The sequence below is a fragment of the Dryas octopetala genome, chromosome 1 (assembly GCF_963921425.1).
Source record: "Dryas octopetala chromosome 1, drDryOcto1.1, whole genome shotgun sequence".
NCBI lineage: Eukaryota > Viridiplantae > Streptophyta > Magnoliopsida > Rosales > Rosaceae > Dryas > Dryas octopetala.
Genome location: NC_141366.1, coordinates 149,025 through 167,987, shown reverse-complemented (window position 1 = coordinate 167,987; position 18,963 = coordinate 149,025). Strand labels below are relative to the sequence as shown.

Sequence of the window (18,963 nt, the reverse complement as noted above, 5' to 3'; positions counted from 1 at the left end):
TTTTCTTTTTTGGTTCGTTGTTTAGTTTTAATAAAGAGAAGGAAAATAAAAGTGAAATTCAGAGGTATGTGACCTGTTCAAGTTGAACCGATTCCAATTTCCAGCAGCGTAGTGGAGTGGAGTGGCCGGACATGGTTGCAGCACACTGATGATGATTGTCAGTCGTAGACTCATATCATAGTCTCATAGACCACTACTAGTCTACTACTAATAGTAGTACTACTAATAGTCTAATAGTCTAATACTAATACCACGCTGCTCTGGTCAACACTGTACGAGACTGTTTACAATAGCTTAATTAATGCTTGACCAACAAAGAAAAAAAAGCTTGATTAATGATGTTTTCATCATCACTACGCACAGTGCACACCATCAAACATAAAGCATCAAACCTGGTTGGTCATCTAACCAGGTTTGCATAAGCCTTAATAAAAGCTCATCAGATTTGTATCTAGTAAGTAACCTTGTCCAATATCAGATTTGTATCTAGTATGGTCATCTAGGTTGCAACCACCCATTAATTTCACACCACTAACCACTACGGATTTGCCATCAACTTCTTGTTTACAAATATTACTTAATGAAGCAAGCCCCTTCACCCATACACAATGTCAAATCAACATCGCAGGCAAGGGGGACCCAAAGATCAAATATTTGCTAAACCACCCTATTCCATCAACCAGACAAAACCAAATTTTCACGAATGAAGTAATAACACACATAGCCACGAAAATTTCTTCCATTCAATTATCTTTGCAGTGACTGCAATTCAACATCCTTATTTGCAGTGACTGCAATTGTACACTGAACTGCAATTCAACATCCGCCGCACTCCGGTAAGCTAATCTCACCAGAATCTTTTTATGTATACAAAAAATGAGTCCAAATACTATCAATCTAATAACTAACTTGTTGACATCCCACATCCAGGTTGACCTTCTTCACTACTCTCTCCCCTCATTAGTAACCATAGCCTGTCACAAAATAAGGGCAAAGAGTCACAAAACTGCATTTTTGAGCAAGAGAAAGCTGAACAGATAGCATCTACTATAGGGTATCTACAAACCTGAATTGTCCATGGGGTTGCCAGCAGGCACTGCTGGCTCTGGCTCTTTAATCTCAACAACTACACAGTCTGACATTAAGAAAGTTTTAGCCACAGAGGCTGCGTGCTCTAGGCAACATCTTACCACCTGAACAATGAAAAAGTTGAATGCAAAATCAGTTAAAAAATCAGCTGGAACTCAGAAAGTTGGAACTCTGTCTCCAGGGACATACAAATCTAACAAGCTGGGCTAGAGCACCTCATACATCAAATGAAAATGACCTAGAAACAACCTATCAGGCATCTGGAACCACCTATGAAGGAAGCACTACACTCCCAACCTACCATTTTTAGTTAAATAAAGGTACACTTCAAATGATATCAACCAAGGCATCATACTATTTGTACTGATGAATTAAAAGCATAAAGAAGTGATGGAAGTGCAACATAGAAGATTTGACAATGCCAAAACTCACCTTGGTCGGATCAATTATTCCAGCAGCCATTAGATCTTCATAGTTTCCAGTTGCAGCATTGTACCCGTACTTAGGATTGTCACTGGAAAGCACCTGTAGAAGGAAACTTCAATTTATTAACACAAGAAATACATCTTTCAGATGGTGAACATACCATAATAAAGAAAATGAAAGAATACCTTCTCGCTGACCACACTTCCATTTACACCAGCGTTCTTGGCAATTAATTTGAGAGGGTAACTAAGAGCTCTTTTAACTATATCTGCTCCAACCTGTAATATACATATGATTTAATCCTTGAGCAAACAAATTACATCTGAACACAAGGAAAAACTAAGCTGCATCTCTACGTCAAGCCACTCTATGCCCTCAATAATTAGATTCAATTTTTATCGTCATCAAAAGCTTCTGCTGAGTCAAAACTCAAAAGATTGGGGCAGACCCATAATCAACACATAAATTAATTACCTTTTCTTCATCATTATCAAGAGTATCCTTGATTGCATCAACCTTTGAGGCCAGCCTCAGAAGGGTGCATCCACCTCCAACAACAATACCTTCCTCAACAGCTGCCTGAAAATTGAAAAAATTGTAAATTTTGATTAGTGTGCCAAGGACCAGATGAAAGAAAAATAAACAGGGTTTTAATATACAAAGATTCAGCATTGTAAAATATATTATTACCTTTGTTGCATTGAGAGCATCTTCAACTCTCAGTTTCTTTTCTTTCAGCTCCGTCTCAGTTTGTGCTCCAACCTTGGAATAGTCAAGATTACACATGAGTTAACATTGGCAATACATTGCAATCCAAATTGCCTTTCAAGTTTTTAAAAACTTACCTGTATTACAGCAACACCACCAGATAGTTTTGCAATCCTCTCATTAAGTTTTTCCCGTTCATAATCTTGCTCTGCCGCCTGCATGAATAGCTTTAACTTAATAAGGCTACAACAACAAAAAATGACAAACATATTGTGCGTACAAAGGTGAGAAAGAGGGATTTACCTCAATAAGGTTTTTGATTTGTGCAACTCGCTTGTTAACTGCTTCCTGAGTACTTCCATCACCAACAATTGTGGAGGTATCCTTTGTAAGCACCACCTTTGAAGCATGGCCAAGGACCTCCTTCCCAACATTGTCTAAGGTAAGCCCTACCTCATCTCTGATCACAGTTCCTATATGCAAATAGATGGTATCTCAATATCACATTATCACATTACAAAAGACAAATGGGCAAAAGTTGAGGCACAAATGAATAAAAAAGAGTGAAAGATGTGAAAAAACCTCCAGTCAGAATAGCAATATCATCAAGGTACTGGCTCTTGCGCTCTCCAAACCCAGGAGCTTTGAATGCAGCAATCTTCAGAGCTCCTCTAAGCTTGTTCACAACAAGAGTTGCAAGAGCTTCTTGTTCAATGTCTTCTGCAATAATGACAACTGCGTATCCTCCTCTTATAGCATCTTCCAAAATGTTAATAAGGTCCCTTGCGTTTGTTATTTTCTTATCAACAAGTAGCAACTGCATAAACCACTTGGCATTAGGAGGCACAACTGTCATATTGAAGTTACTTTCCACACACACACAGAAACCTGATCGTAATTGGATGCATTACCTTGCAGTTCTCATATTCAACGGCCATTTTCTCACTATCAGTGACAAAATAAGGTGAGATATATCCACGATCAAATTGCATTCCTTCAACCACATAGAGGCTGTTCTCAGCGCTTTTTCCCTCTTCCAGGGTCACCACACCCTTCCGACCCACCTTACTCATGGCTTCAGCAATCATGTTTCCTACTTCATAGTTGTTTCCTGCACTAACAGCTGCCACATCTGCCAGTTCACTGTCTTCAACCTGCAGTTATTTATGAATTAATTTTGGTCTGAGACATCTTTCAGAAAGAGAACAAATTCATAATTATACCAACAGGTCAATGGCTGACAAATTCATAATTACACTACCTCTTTGGAGATCGACTTAAGCTCCTGTACTAGAGCTTTTGTGGTCTTCTCAATGCCACGTGTGATTAAAACAGGGTTTGCTCCGGCTGCAACCACCTGAAAAATTGAAGTCAGTTAACAAAAGTGGTTGGGACACAATCGCTCTAGTTACAGAGATGAGAGCACAAACCTTGACACCTTCAGCAATAAGACCTTGTGCAAGAACAACAGATGTTGTTGTCCCATCACCAGCTAAGTCATTAGTCTTGGCAGCTGCCTGTCTCACTAACTTAGCTCCAATGTTCTCAACGGGGTCCTCCAACTCAACCTTAAATATTGCAAACAAACAAACTCAATATTGCAATTCTGAAATGAGGAAGGAAAACTGGAATAAACTTAAAACTGCAATCTTTTAGACAAAGTGAATAAGTTTGATATTGAAAGAAAGACCCAAAAAAGAAAGAAACAGTGATGGTTCTATATACCTCTTTGGCCACAGTTACACCATCGTTAACAATTTTGGGGGAGCCATACTTGCTCTCTAGAACGACATTCCTGCCCTTTGGACCAAGTGTAACCCCAACAAGGTCGGCAAGCTTGTTGACACCAGTCTGTGGAAGAATTAGAAGATAAGTTAGAGCATGTACATAGACAATAGAGAGGAGGCAGCAGAGAGCATTATCGTAAAAGAAAGTCACTTGTAGTTTCTTGATGGCAGAGCCATCCTTGTTGAAATGCAACTCCTTGGCCATGGCAGAGATCCTTGGAGAACGTGTCCTCCTTACGACAACATTGTGCCTCCTTGAGAATGAGCAGGAAGAAATCGAAGCACGAGATGACAAGTTGTCGAATTTCCTGTCGATCACACGGCCACTCGTTGCAGCCAAGGAGCCAGCCGAAGTCATGGCTGCAAAAGTGGATGCCATCTACCCCAAAATCTGCTAACATCAGAGACCAAACAGCAATAAACAATATACAATTCAGTGTCAAGCTATATATGAACAATCAACAAAGGCAGAAGCAATCCCAAAATTGATAGAGCTTGAACAACACTTACAGTCAGTGGAGGAAGAGTTTGGGTTTTGCGGGGTGTTTTGGATAAGAAACGCCGAAAGAGAGAAGCGAATGTGAAATGTTGTGTTAGGTTTAGGTAAGCCGATAGCTGCTAAAATTATAAATGCTGCGGGTGCGCCCACTCCCCACCCTTCACCTCTTGAACCTTCCAGACTCAAACTCAATCTCCACCGTTCAACTCCTCCTTCCCTTTGTCCTACTTCCGAACACTCTAGAACTTTTTCTCTACATTTATTTATTTTCTTTTGGTCTGCAACATGACGTCGGATTGGGCTCAAATAATTGCACTTTTAAATTTTAACTTGGGCCTTTAGATTGCCTTTTGTGTTTACCAAAAACAGATTGGGCTTGTGGGCTCCTAGCGGAACCATTTACATTGACCAAAAAGTAAAAGAAATAAAAGATGGTGGAGGAGCGGGTGGCAGCTTATATATTAGACCACTCTTAACTGTTGAATTGACCATCTTAACATATTTTAGATTCATTCGGTGGTCATTTATCGAAACATCCACCAATGTTCGCCAGATAAGTGTCGAATAAATACAAATATTTTGACAGATAACTGTCGAATACCTTTTTCATTTTTATTTAGTGGTTATCCACCGCATAATCCACCAATATTCAGCAAATAACTGTCCAATAACCATAAATATTTCGGTAAATAACTGTTGAATGATCCGACGAACAAAATTGAAATTTCTTGTTTTAAGGGTAAAGTTGAAATTTTGAAATAGGATAGTTAACTCAGCAGTTTAGGGTGGTCGGATTAGCACTGGCCTATAAATTATCAACAACATACAACATTTGGCTTTTAGATTGATATATTTACGCCAAATTACAATAATCCAATATCATCACAAGCCCAGAACCAAAAATTATAAACAAAAGAAGCCGTATTTTCCAGATACACACAAATGAGGCTATCTAATGCAGTGCAAAAACTCTCTTTCTAAACAAACCAATTATGTGATGTCAGTTACAGTGAAACTTCTTTTCTTTTAATTTCAGCCTCCGGAAATTGGCGAATCTCTGTTACAGTTTTTTCAGCACAAACTTCATCATAAACCTGCAGAGGTTCCAAAGAATCTACAATGTCTCGCATTAAAGGCCTTGCTTTTGCGTTTCGATTCAAGCAATGATAAACTAGCATTGCTGCCTTGTGAACTCCTTTAATAGGATAATCTCCTTCTAGTCTTGGATCAATGATGTTGAGCAACTTCTTCTTCTCTTTCAGCATGGGGAGAGCCCAATCAGTGAGGTTTTGTTCTCGAGCTGGTCGTGACTTGTCTAAAGATTTTCTTCCCGTCAGAAGTTCAAGAAGAACAACCCCAAAGCTATAAACATCACTTCTAGGAGTTAGATGGCCTGCACAGATAGACAGATAGATAGTAATTACATCACTTCTAGAGAATGACTTGTAATAGCCATCAATGCCCAACATGAATGAATTCAAATGTCATTTTAACAATACAATCTTGGTTTTGGATGTTAATGGGGAACAAAATTAATGGAAGGACTTCATCTCCACATGGTTCCCAAAGACCTTCCTAGTTCCTAATGCGAAAAAATGTGTCTTTGTGATAGGAGGACTTACCTGTCAAGATATACTCAGGTGCAGCATATCCATATGTCCCCATTATGCGTGTAGAAACATGAGATTTGTCCCCCACTGGTCCATCTTTTGCAAGGCCAAAGTCAGAGAGCTTTGCATTGTAGTCCTGTTGTAGGGTATGCAAAGAATGTGCAACCTTAAGTTTTAGCAAGTGAACTGTAATTACTCAGCAGAACAATGATAATCCATGCCACAGTTATTCAAGTTAGCTCATTCCATCAATCCATGAATTTCTTTATGACCGCTTTAGAGAATATCATTCGTACTTGGATAAATATGAAAATCCAATCCTAGACCAGTGCAACTGATATGGACATTGGATTGTTCCCTACTTAGAACTTAAGTTGGAGTGGATCACAAAGAATGGATGAATGTGGCTTTCTCATGCTCGAAATTGTTCTCCATCCATGACTAGCTAACCCTTGGTAATCTAATTCTCCATGCATTCTTTATATATTAGCATTACCATCAATATCACAACCATCACCCCAAAGCACTGACCCCCTCACTATTTGTATCAATGAGTCCAAGTGATTTAATTTATTCTCTCTTTTTTTAAATGAAAAAAAAATTATCAAGTATACCAACCAGATCCAACAGAATGTTAGATGTCTTAAAATCACGATAGATCACAGGTTTCTCAGCTTCATGGAGAAAAGCAAGTCCTTTAGCTGCACCAAATGCAATCTTCATCCTTATGGACCATGGCATAGGAAGCAGCACTCCTGAAAAAAAAAAATGGAGGAAATATGCATGTGAGTACATTATTAATAATAGGCCCACCAAACTCACCAATTAACGTTTAACAGGATAAATTGTTCAGGTTTCACAAAATACAGGGTTTGTCTCGAAACAAGTTTCTTTCTTTTTGCTCTTTTATTTTTCATTTTCATATTTTGATATTCCCATAACAACTTAAACCACTAAATTTTTCGCATAACAATTTGGAAATTAGACGAACTCCTGTAAATGCCCTTTTGGGGCCCATCAGAGGTCATCTTTTATAGGGGTCATTTCTAGCTGAAGGCAACTATCAACAGATCCATACTGATACTGAGATATCAATAAATTGTAGAACCATACATTGTCACCTTCCGGCGTTTATCTTTTCCTTTTACCTTGAAAATGACATTTGACAAAAGTTCCAGACATCATTTCTGTAACTTTTTAGGTCATTCTTTCTTTTAATCGCTTTCAAATCCTATGACAAAAAAGAACCAATTCTTAATATGTTCATTCCAAATCCTGCAATGTCAACAATCAAAGAATGATCATCCTACAGCTTGGGTTTTCAGAATTTATGAACAAATCTTTGTGCCTGGTCAATCATGCTTTGCCATTGTTATATTTTGCCTCCCCAAAATCATTTTTTTGTCCATTATTCTCTTAGCATTTAAGATCAATCAGAAAAATATTTTGAACTCAATATAGAAGAAGAGTGATAGAAAATATTTTGTTACTTACTTGAAAATAAATTGTTTTCCACACTACCCCGAGCCATATACTCATATATCAGCACCCGATGCTCATCCTCGCAGCAATATCCAATGAGTTTTACCAAATTTGGATGAGAAAGCTGCCCCAAAAATATGACTTCTGCCTAGAATGCACAAAGCTCTTAATGAACCTGACATAATTTGGAAACATCTATAGCCTAGAGAAAGAAAAGATCAAACCTACATTTGTCACAATGTTGAAATCCTTTTCTTTTCTTTGATCAGTAACGGGTTAAAAGATAGAATACAAAGCTTACCAGCCATTCCCTGTGCCCTTGATAACTGTTATCACCGTCATGAACCTTGACCGCTACTGGAAGGGGAGCGAGCCCCTCTCTTAAATCCTCAGTAATGAACCCTTTATAAACACTTCCAAATCCCCCACCACCCAACATACGATCTTGCCTAAAATTCCCAGTGATTAACTTCAGTTCGTTGAATGTGAATGCAATCAATGGATTTGCAGCTGAATCACGACGTAGGATCTCAACTTCTTCAGGATTTGATGGTAACTTACTATCATTTTTCCTAGGATTCACTGAGGGGCTCTGGTCTTTTGGGGACTCTAAAAGAAAAGTTGAGAGCATAATATCACACATCCAACCATTCAATCCAACAAAAAGCAAACATCAAAGTTTTTTTTCCCTTCATGACAAACTTGAAAGTGAACCCTAAATAAAGAACTAAGAGGATAAAGAAAAAAAATCCCACTCAGAATAGCGGTATGCACAATCAAATTTTTGGAGGTAAAATTAAATTCCTTTGCAAACAAAGATCAATACTCTAAATCAATAAAAGTAGAAAACTCCACTATAGTGATGAAGAGATAAAAGAAAGACTGGCACAGAATATTTTACACCAACAAGATGTGTAATATTTTAATCTCCTATGCAAGTCAGTTCTAGTGACAATTTATACAAGAGGGAAAAGAAAAATCTATGAAAATTGTAATATGAGCCATAAGGAAGTTAAAAGATTACTAATTTCCTCGAAGTAAAGGACATATAAATAAAAGTTCATAGAAAGGGAAAAAAATTAATATTGAAACAAAAAGTATATACTTTCAGAAACTCAGTAAAGTGAATAGACTATAAAGATACGAATCAAGGAACTACAATGAGGAGTATCCACTTCCTACAAGAAAGGTAAATCTATCACCTTTAAGGGCCATATAAAAAAAGTGAAAAAGCATATTCTTTTCATTTATTTGTCCTCTCAATACATAAGATCATAAAATGAATCCTACAAAAAAAAGTTTTTACCTACTTAGATAACAGCAAAAACTGATGAGGATTAGAAAAGTAGAGAAAGTTTTCTATTTCGATCTATATATATATATATATAGATCGAAATTACTCTTGAAATTGGAACCTCGATCTCCAACTTCATAAGAGAATCTAAATATCAATTTAATCAATGAATTATGTGATGAATTTTTGTATGAGGAAGAAACAAGACACAATCCAATAAACTCTCACTAAGTATACATGAGGATTCAAAACAGAGAAAAACAGAGCATGATAATTTGATCAAAGTAAAACTCTAATCTCTCACTAATCTACGAAAAGAACATAAACACAAACCCATCTCAAAAACAAAATATACTATAACCCATTTACAGAAAAATAAATTAAAAGAAAGATTTATGAGGACCAACCTGACTTTGCATTGGATGAGACTCTGTAAACTGAAGGCTCCCACCTGCACCAACAATTCCCCATTATACCAAAACCAGAAACAAACCCAAAGCCCACTTCCTCACCAACCACCCATCACCGTAACGAAGGTTATGTCAGTCTTTCAGAAAGATGAATTAGACCCAACTAAAAAGAGAAGACAAGAAGAAAAGGAAATTTCAAAAACAAAGACAGAGAGTAAGAGAATGGGGAATTGTTGTTGTGGGACTTGTTTGTTGATGACTGCGAGAAAGAGTAAGAGAGAATTCTTGATGGTAATGATGGGGTGAGGGGTTGAGGGGTCGAGGTGGGTGCTGGTTCTTGGCCATGGCAGAAATGGGCCCACATAGTCGGGGGTTTTTGTTTTGATTCAAAAATATATAATCTGCTTTCTTCGTAGTGCGCATATATGGTGGATTTCAATTCCCACCAATCTTTTTCCATCATTCTCCACATTCTCTCTCGCTCTCCCTCCCCCTTAGCCCATATGTATGTCTTTCACTCTTTCCCTCTTCCTTATTTTTTGCCACTCCATTAGTATTACACTATTACCCAATAGCGGGAAGCTTGCTCTTTAGTTGCATCTTTAGTTGCTGCAACCCTACCTAACATTCATTCTTCATAAAATTCTAATGGGAGTATCAATACAATTTATGTGTGCATTATTAATACTAGCTTCTTGGCACATGCGGAGCACGTGTCAATTGGCATTTATATTGTGTTTTTTTTTGTATTTTGTTATATAGTTTTCAAATTACAACTATATCCTTATTTATTAGTTTTTTTATGATATTGTTTGTTAAATGAAGGGTAATTTAGATAATATCATTTTTTGTGAAGCATGTAACATTAAACTTTTTTTCTAGCTTTATGATAGTAAAGATATAGATCAACCCACTTTTGGAATATTATAGAATTTATAGTGGATAATTAAATTGTCCCATAAGCATAAAATATATCTGACATCACAGCTGTTAATCTTGGGATTTTTGATTGGCCAAAAAAAAACATGGGATTTTTGGTCCCAATTATATATCGACAATTATTATATATACTGTATATCACATCTGCAACAGTAATGCTAAAATTGGTTGATTTCTGAATGGACTAATAAGGTCGCACGTGTGTAGCAACATTTATAATTTCTTCCTAGTTCCTATCAGCTTGAAATATGGGTATTGGATCACCTCGTAAGTACTCTTTTGTTCTCTGTACATGTCAATTCAACTGTAAGATAATATTCCATTATCCATATAAAGGAAAGAAATGTGCATATAAATTTGTCAAGGGTAGAAGAAATATACCCCAGTGTTAGTTAATGTACCATAACGAGTTAAATTGTTTAGAGTACGGACCAAAATCACACTGCAATCTACAATAAAAACCCTACTTCGCTGAAAAAGTACTAAAACGTTTTACAGAAAAGGTATTGTAGCATATATAGTAATGGGAAAAACATTTATGTCAACATAGAAAAGTGCATAGTAGTCTACAATGATAATGTGCTATTATTTGCAAAATAAATTAAAGAAAAAAATCTTGTAGCAAATATTTGTTTAACCTTTTTCCTTGCTATTCTTGCCAACTTATTTCTTTCTCCTCATTATCATGAACAAAAAACTATTTCTTTCTCCTCTAATCTTGGCTCACATGATTTGAGATATAAAGACAAGAGGGGCGTTTATATATTTTTTTGTTTGCTAATAATCTATTACTCTATTTTGTCTTCCTCTATATAGAAGACCTAGGAAATATGATAGGTGTAACAAACTCTCACCAAATTTAATGCAAGTTCTCTAAGAAGATGTCTTATCAATTTATTTTGTTTCGATCGATAACAAAATTCTTGACTTTTGTGTCATGCACAGTTTGTTTGATTGCGTTAGCCTTTTTTTTTTTTTTTTTGCCTCTTATCACATTGAAGATGGCTAATATATCTTGTATGTGAAACTTACAAATATTTTGAAGAGGCTGGTAAACTTTAATTAGTTTTTAGGTAGTAGTGCATTATATCTGTTGGAGTACTTAATGGAAGGAAATCATTGTTTCTGCAGCTGGTGCATGTAGGTGGTGGCTACAAAAGTCTTCTGCTCAAGGGTGCTTCATGCTTGTATATATAATTTTTAACAAAGCATCACAGTCATGACTAGCTAAGTGTGACAATTATAACATTCAATTCAAAATCAATTAATTTGTAAAGAGATCCAAAATAATATATATCTTGACATTTCCAATGTGAAATAAACTATCAGGTCAAGGAAACGAGGGATATATACAAATTCTAGAGGTGAGCAACAGCTTTTAACCGAATCAATCCTTGTCCAGTTGGTCTTTTTTAAAGTAATGAGTGGTATATCCGTATATGTAAGGCAGACATTGATGCACGCGTAAACTACATAGCCACTCTGTGTGTGTAATGACTTCGACAGAAAGGACAAGAAAATGTATGATATTATTTAAATATATATATAATATGTAATATACATTTGAAATTAATATATACTTAAGTTAACCATAGTTGGCAAATTGAAGTTGTTAATCACTCTAAAAGTCTGAACATATACATATATAGACAGGCAGCTTCAGAAGCTTAATTTAGATGACAGAGTGTTTGATATATATTATTCTGATTGTAATTGTTGTGATGGAGGCCTGGAGGGTGCTTCTTTAATTCAGCAGCACTAGTTGCCTTTGCCAAGGAGAAGTCAAAGTGGAAAAGGAAGGTTCATGTTAGTGAATGGTGGGTCCAATACAACCTCATGATCAACATATATCATATATGGTGCATGCAGCATGCCCTTTCTTGTTCTGTTTTTTACTACAAAGCCCTGGAGATAGATGGTGACCACAGATTGACATGGATAGGGGAAACCAAGCTGACCACCTCTCTGCCTCTCTCTCTCTCTCTCTCTCTCTCTCTCTCTCTCTTTCTCACGCATGCGCTACCACACGTGGAGTCAATATCATTGGTCTTTATCTATTGATCATAAATAATGGTTTATATAATTAATAACCATTTATGCATATAATTGATGAATAATATACAAGTGTCTGTTAATCATAATCTAATTAACATAAATGTACCTAGAGACAGATAATTATAAAATGAGGGGTATTACCATACAATTTTTAAGCACTCTCCACTAATACAGTGACTATTTGAAGTTAATCACTACATACTACTTTCAAGTTGCATCTATTTGCTCCTGTTGCCTAATTGAATGCTTTGATTAGAAATTGGTCCCATCCCTGCAAAAAGACAGCAGCATGCTAATTTGTTTTTGGCAATTATCAAGCTTGAGCTGGGGTAAACCAGTCATTGCCTGATATTTGAGATCATCTTCATGACTTGTTTTGTTTGTTGAATCCCTAAAAGCCATGCAGCTACTTAGAGCACACCAGTTTATTTATGCTAGCTAGCTAGCTAGCTATTATCAGACAAACACATGCTTCAACTCCTTAATTTTGTTTTTGCAGGAGATAAAAGGCTCATCTGCACTTGCCCTTTATTAATTGTATACCTCTGTTCAACAACTTCCTCTGGAAAAGACTTCAAAATTGTCATTGTACAATGTCTTCTTCTTTGTCATTTTACGTTATAAAAGAACTGCAAGGGTAAGTGACTCTACAGAAAATCTCTAAGTTAGCCTTGATAGGGCTCTACATTTCAACTTCTCTCTGGCTAGAAGTAAGATGATATCTCTTTTCTATTGAATCACTTCAAATACTTATCTACAAGCATATGAAATGCAGTGTAAGCCATATTCATATATATATGATTCTCCACAAAGTACATATTTAAACTTGAAAATATACAATTGGATATGAAAATATGATATGCTAACACTGCAGCAATCTTTTCTTCATTTTCTTTGAAAGTTTGGGAATTTCTGATGTATTCTTCTCTCTTGGAGGTATGATTAAATAGATACAGTCTAGGTCTAAATCAGGACTAAATCAGTGAATAAAACAAATACAAGAATTAAGCCTAAACTATTGGGATTTACAATTAAGAGAGTTGACTAGAGAGAGCTATACAAGGTAAGTCAGAGAATAAATAAATGGGATTAATGAGGTTGTCTAACATTCTTTATATCACATCAAATATAAGGTGAACTGATCTTAACCATACAATTTAAGTAACTTTTTAATGTTACAAGTAAGATATATCTTTATGCAGCACTTGAAATTCCTGCTTATCAAAGCAAACTAGATGTATGCTATATTTCAATCATATTATGATGCCATGGAGATGCAATAATAGATTACTAAGGATGAGGATGCCTATCAATAAAGCAAGTTCTTACCATTCATATGGAAAAAGACTTATGATGTAAACTTGGAAGGCTGAATCGTGCTTCGAAAGTCTTAGTTTCTTGATTATAAACCTTCGATTACGCAAGAAATCTAGACTCAATTTACGCAAGGTGGTGGGAAACATTTTGCCAATAACAATGATTTTGATTAACCGTAAGCTTGCTTCTTCTAGTCAAATTGGTATTTCTTCAAAGAATAAAATCCCATCATTGTATAGATTACATGCATGCTCTATAGATGAAGCTTGATCCTCTTGCAATAGATGTACATCCTAGGCATTGTATGAATTTTATGTCTTTTATGCAGATTACCATTAGGAATTGAAAATAGAAAAGAATGAATTATAATAAAGTATAAACCCCTAAATCATTCTACTTAAAGAGAGCATAGCTTGGGGCAACACTAGGAATAGATGTGTTTATGCAAGCTTGTGAGGTATAAGTGATGCATGCTCAAGTAGTCTATATACCTTTTTAAGCTAGCTAACCAGGATAAATTAGCAATATACAGGTACTATAGACAGTAGCTTAGAAGCAGAACCCAAAAAACAAGGGTTGCAACCTTCAAAAAGAAGTAAAACACAATATTGCTATTGTGTTTATCTTGGTAATGCCAAGTCATATGTAAAATTATTTTTTCTTTCACAGTAACATGCATTAAAACAGTACTATAACTCTAGATTTTATTTTTCTGTCAAGGATAAGATTCATTTTCAACAACTTACTAAAAAAAGATAATATGCACTGATAGTTAGGACAATTTGTAGAGATCATAGCTAGGTCTTATGTGCATCCTTTCTTAAAAATTGTTGAAACTAAAGTAATGCAGTACTTACCATGCATACATATTTTTACTGATTTGTTTACAAGCAAAAGAAGACAGGAAAAATAAATCAATCTATAGCTAGTATGATGATGAAGGCCACATGCATTGTAACTATGATGGAGGTTTGCAATCCTGCGTAAGATGTAGATAGTATAATAGGGGAAGTACTATACAGATGTTCAAAAACAATATTGGGGGCAAAGGGGCAGAGACAGACACAGAGAGAGGGAGTAGAAAGGCTTATAGCCTCATTTTAATCTGGCAACTATCTAGCTAGCTTGGAAGAGAAAATATCATCATGGACGAGGCTATGTCAGTGTTCTTGTTGCTTTGAAAGCCTTGGAACACACGCACTATAAGCATTGTTTGGAAAGCCACCCACTTGGAAATCATAAGTCAGCCCTTAATACAGCTCTATTTAATCCCAACCAACCATGTGAATCTTCCTTAGGAGACAATGGCTACTAATTCTCTGTGTTTTTGGGGCCTATTCCTCTCACTTTCACTTTATTTTATTCACTCTACTTCCACATCTCATGTAACTTTTTTACCCAAAAGTGCTTCACCTTTCTTGTTCCCTTTCTAATTATTACTGCTGTTTACTCTGATTTTCTGGTTTATGCAGGTGTATATAGTCTATTTGGGGATCAGCTATAATATTCATGATCCTCACCTCACTTCAAAACACCATGTTCAACTCCTTTCCAAAGTTTTTGAAAGGTTCTCTTTAATTTGTTTTTGTTCTTCTCATATATAGCACTTCAAATTCCATTTTCTCAGTCATCATCACTTCGCTAGCTAGGTCTTATTTCTCTCTTTGCATTCATTATATTTAGTGAAGAAGATGTCAAGCGTTCCATGCTTTATAGCTACAAGCATAGTTTCTCAGGGTTTTCAGCAAAGCTCAATTCATCTCAAGCGACCACCTTGGCTAGTAAGCTAATTTTTTCTTAATTTTCATGCTTTTTATGCTGTTTTGTTAAAGAGATGAATAGTGCACCTTTAAGTAAGCTTAATTAATTTCAGATTAATATTAAATTTAATTGCAGAGATGGAAGAAGTGATATCAGTGTTTAAAAGCAAGACACTGAGGTTGCACACAACAAGAAGTTGGGACTTCTTGGGCCTTACCTTGAGCAGTAGTAGTAGCACTGCAGCCACTCCATTGCAACAAGCCTATGGTGAAGACATCATTGTTGGGATCTTTGATACAGGTCTTTTACTAGATATTACTCCATGGTCTATATATCTTTGGCCATATATAATTAATTTTCTTAAAGCCTTAAAGGGTTCACTTTCCAGTTTCCAACCTAATCAGTTTCAGTTGGAGTTTGTCAACATTTCGATAGTAGTTTCTAGCTGAGAGTCTCAGATGATCGACTATATCTTAATTTTTGTGTATGTGTGTTTTGGTGATCATTTAGGCATATGGCCTGAATCAGATAGTTTCCGCGAAGAGCCCGGGATGAGGCCTATCCCCTCAACTTGGAAGGGAATGTGTGTTAAAGGAGAAATGTTTGAGGCAGAAAAAGCATGCAACCGGAAGCTAATTGGTGCTCGTTACTACCTCAAAGGGTTTGAACAAGAATACGGGCCACTAAACATGAGTGGCAATCCAGAATATAGATCAGCCAGAGATTTTCTGGGTCATGGGACACACACAGCCTCAACAGCAGTGGGTTCAATATCCACTAATGCAAGTTTCTTTGGTTTGGCACAGGGAACTGCCAGGGGTGGAGCGCCAAGGGCTCGTGTGGCAGTGTACAAAGTTTGTTGGGGATACAATTATGATGGCAAGTGCTGTGAAGCAGACATTCTTGCAGCTTTTGATGATGCTTTGGATGATGGGGTTCATGTAATCTCAGCATCTTTTGGATCAAAACCACCATTGTTGCCACTGTTTGTATCAGAAGCTGCCATTGGTTCATTTCATGCAATGCAATTGGGTGTTACTGTGGTGTTCTCTGCAGGTAATGAAGGACCAGATCCATCACAGGTCACAAATGTGGCTCCATGGGGACTTTGTGTAGCTGCCTCCTCTGTTGATAGAATGTTTCCGACCCGGATACTCCTAGATAATAAACTCTCTGTCATGGTAATTATATATATGCATATATGGGTTCATCACATTAATTGATTAATTAATTATTATTTTCTCTACATGTTTCTCTAATTCAACATATGTATATATATATATATGATGGATTATGGCATTACATATATGAATTATCCCCCAATAATTAACAAGTACTGAAAGTATTATGTACGGCTTTGGCTGTCAGTCTTGTTCAATTATGGTGATAGTATATATAATTAGGAATTTAGGAGTGGCAGTGGGGTCACAACCATAATCATTTCTTTATAATCATTTTGGTAGTTTACTAGCTGATCATTGATTCAGTAGACTCCATTTTGTTTGTACAGGGAGAGAGCTTTATTACCACACCTATTAAGGCAAAATTGGCAGATGCGACCACATATTTTGTTAATGGGTAAACCTGTCTATCTAACTAGCTAGCAATGTGATTTTAATATAAACTAGTTGATATAATTATATTATTTAATAATTGTGCAGGGTTTGCAGGGCAGAGAATTGGATAAAATCAAAAAATGCTGCAGGGAGAGTAATCCTATGCTTCTCAAGCATAGGACCAAAGGAGATAGACGAGGCAGAAGTAGGTGCCAAGAGAGCCAATGCAACAGGTTTGATCTTTGTGGAAGCAGGAATGTCAAGGCAGATAGCCATTGACATCATCCCCTCAGTCCATGTCAACCTTCAACAGGGGACTCAAATGAAGCACTATCTTGCTCAATCTCCCACGTAAGTCAGTGAACCAAATTAAGTTTTCTTTGAAGCCGCTTGTCAACTTATGTTATGGGGTTTTAAGATGTGCAGGAAACCTGTAGTGCAGATAGAAGCAAGTAAAACTGTTATAGGGAAGTCACCAGCCCCTAAAATTGCATACTTCTCTTCAAGAGGCCCAAGCTCACTTGCACCTGATATTCTCAAGGTAAAGTGTGTGTATACGGTATATATGTCACCCAAATGTGAAATTTGTCTGTTCCCCATAAAAAAAGCATTGATTAATTGATATGAAATATACAATAAGTGCAGCCAGACATGAGTGCACCAGGGATAAACATATTAGCAGCATGGCCTACTGAAACATCTCCAACTTTGACAGTCGATGATAAACGGTCTGTGGAGTGGAATTTTCAGTCAGGAACATCAATGTCATGCCCTCATGTGTCTGGAGTGGTTGCCCTCATCAAATCCGCACATCCAAGTTGGTCTCCTGCAGCCATTAAATCTGCTCTCATGACCACAGCATACACCAGGGACACATCCTCTGACACCATTCTAGCAGATGGATCCATGAAACCCTCTGACCCTTTTGACTTGGGTGCTGGCCACATAAACCCCATCAAAGCAATGGACCCAGGCCTTGTCTACGACATGAAAACCACTGACTACATTCTCTTCCTCTGCAACATTGGCTACACCCAAGACCAAATCAATAGGATTCTTCTTTGCTCTACTTCAATGCCAAAACCAAGCTGTCCACAGCTGCCTCAATCAAATTCCAATCTTAACTACCCTTCAATCACAGTTTCCAATCTCCAATCCACTGTCACAATCAAAAGAAGCGTGCGTAATGTGGGCAACAATAAGAATGCCATATATTTTGCTGCCATTTCTGAGCCTCATGGAGTAGAGGTAGTCATATGGCCAAGGATTTTAATCTTCTCGTGGTTCAAGGAAGAAAACACATATTATGTGACCCTCAAACCACACAAGAAGTCGCAAGGGAGATATGATTTTGGAGAAATTGTGTGGTCCGATGGCTTCCACAAGGTTAGGAGTCCATTGCTTGTATCTCTCAACACTACCCATCAATATCAACATGATGGCGACTACTCCGGTGATTCCATCACTCAGACTTCCACAATTTAAAACAAGCTATATAATATATGATCCAAGCTTTTGCTATGCAACTTTCCTAATGCCTATCTGCCTATCTTGTTTTTTCCTTTTCTTTTAGATGGAATATTGAATAAGATTACCGTTTTTCAATTGCAATTAGTTATAAGGATACATTCAGTTGGAACTTGTAACCCAAGCAAGCTTACATGGCTACTCGACCTAAGTAATTGGCGAAATCTTTCTTTTGATTGCTAACTTTGGATATGTATAATGTATTTTTATTTATTTTTAAGCAGATGATTTTAAAGCCTATTTTACAACCCTTTATGATAAATAAACTCAATTTTTGAAAAACAAACCCACCTTATCATAGGTTTTGTGTTTTTTGTGCCGAGGCCACACTACCTAATTATAAATTCGAATCATATTGAAAATTTTCAACAAATTATATAGATTTGTGAAATTAGAACTATAATGAATTAAGTATAATCAAGCTTAAATGACTTGGACATTGTTTTGAAAAAATTTGGAGTTAGTTAAAATGATGAAAATTGTGAGAAAGCGAAATGTAAAAA

At 36.5% G+C, this 18,963-nt stretch overlaps 3 protein-coding genes across 7 annotated transcripts; 1 reads left to right on the top strand and 2 right to left on the bottom strand.

The window, feature by feature from the left end:
• Positions 1-721: 721 nt before the first annotated feature.
• Positions 722-4,679, bottom strand: LOC147295955 (ruBisCO large subunit-binding protein subunit beta, chloroplastic). Of its 2 annotated transcripts, none has more exons than XM_086235478.1 (15): positions 4,521-4,679; positions 4,162-4,404; positions 3,949-4,074; positions 3,654-3,791; positions 3,485-3,580; positions 3,135-3,377; positions 2,806-3,040; positions 2,527-2,696; positions 2,361-2,438; positions 2,206-2,277; positions 1,990-2,094; positions 1,701-1,793; positions 1,522-1,614; positions 1,067-1,193; positions 722-974 (listed from the first exon to the last, which is right to left on the bottom strand). In XM_086235478.1, exons 2-15 carry the CDS (start codon positions 4,387-4,389, stop codon positions 961-963), a joined length of 1,818 nt encoding a protein of 605 aa, XP_086091604.1. In that variant the 5' UTR covers positions 4,390-4,404; positions 4,521-4,679; the 3' UTR covers positions 722-960. The 2 variants fall into 2 exon arrangements, with proteins under 2 accessions (XP_086091604.1, XP_086091593.1); XM_086235467.1 differs by having other exon boundaries at positions 4,162-4,401; positions 4,521-4,678.
• Positions 4,680-5,317: 638 nt separating this feature from the next.
• LOC147295954 (Protein kinase superfamily protein) lies at positions 5,318-9,922 on the bottom strand. 2 transcript variants are annotated; one of them, XM_086235489.1, is made up of 6 exons: positions 9,303-9,922; positions 7,903-8,210; positions 7,614-7,749; positions 6,738-6,874; positions 6,132-6,285; positions 5,318-5,902 (listed from the first exon to the last, which is right to left on the bottom strand). In XM_086235489.1, the coding sequence occupies exons 1-6, from the start codon at positions 9,364-9,366 to the stop codon at positions 5,514-5,516; spliced, it is 1,188 nt and encodes a 395-aa protein (XP_086091615.1). In that variant the 5' UTR covers positions 9,367-9,922; the 3' UTR covers positions 5,318-5,513. The 2 variants fall into 2 exon arrangements, with proteins under 2 accessions (XP_086091615.1, XP_086091623.1); XM_086235497.1 differs by having other exon boundaries at positions 6,132-6,255; positions 9,303-9,920.
• A 2,778-nt stretch (positions 9,923-12,700) lies between these two features.
• Positions 12,701-18,538, top strand: UNE17 (Subtilisin-like serine endopeptidase family protein). 3 transcript variants are annotated; one of them, XM_086230143.1, is made up of 9 exons: positions 12,701-12,936; positions 15,089-15,183; positions 15,300-15,397; positions 15,513-15,677; positions 15,888-16,558; positions 16,888-16,955; positions 17,039-17,284; positions 17,360-17,474; positions 17,579-18,538. In XM_086230143.1, the coding sequence occupies exons 3-9, from the start codon at positions 15,322-15,324 to the stop codon at positions 18,416-18,418; spliced, it is 2,181 nt and encodes a 726-aa protein (XP_086086269.1). In that variant the 5' UTR covers positions 12,701-12,936; positions 15,089-15,183; positions 15,300-15,321; the 3' UTR covers positions 18,419-18,538. The 3 variants fall into 3 exon arrangements, with proteins under 3 accessions (XP_086086269.1, XP_086086268.1, XP_086086267.1); XM_086230142.1 differs by lacking the exon at positions 12,701-12,936 and adding an exon at positions 13,058-13,075; XM_086230141.1 differs by lacking the exon at positions 12,701-12,936 and adding an exon at positions 14,048-15,001.
• Positions 18,539-18,963: the final 425 nt, after the last annotated feature.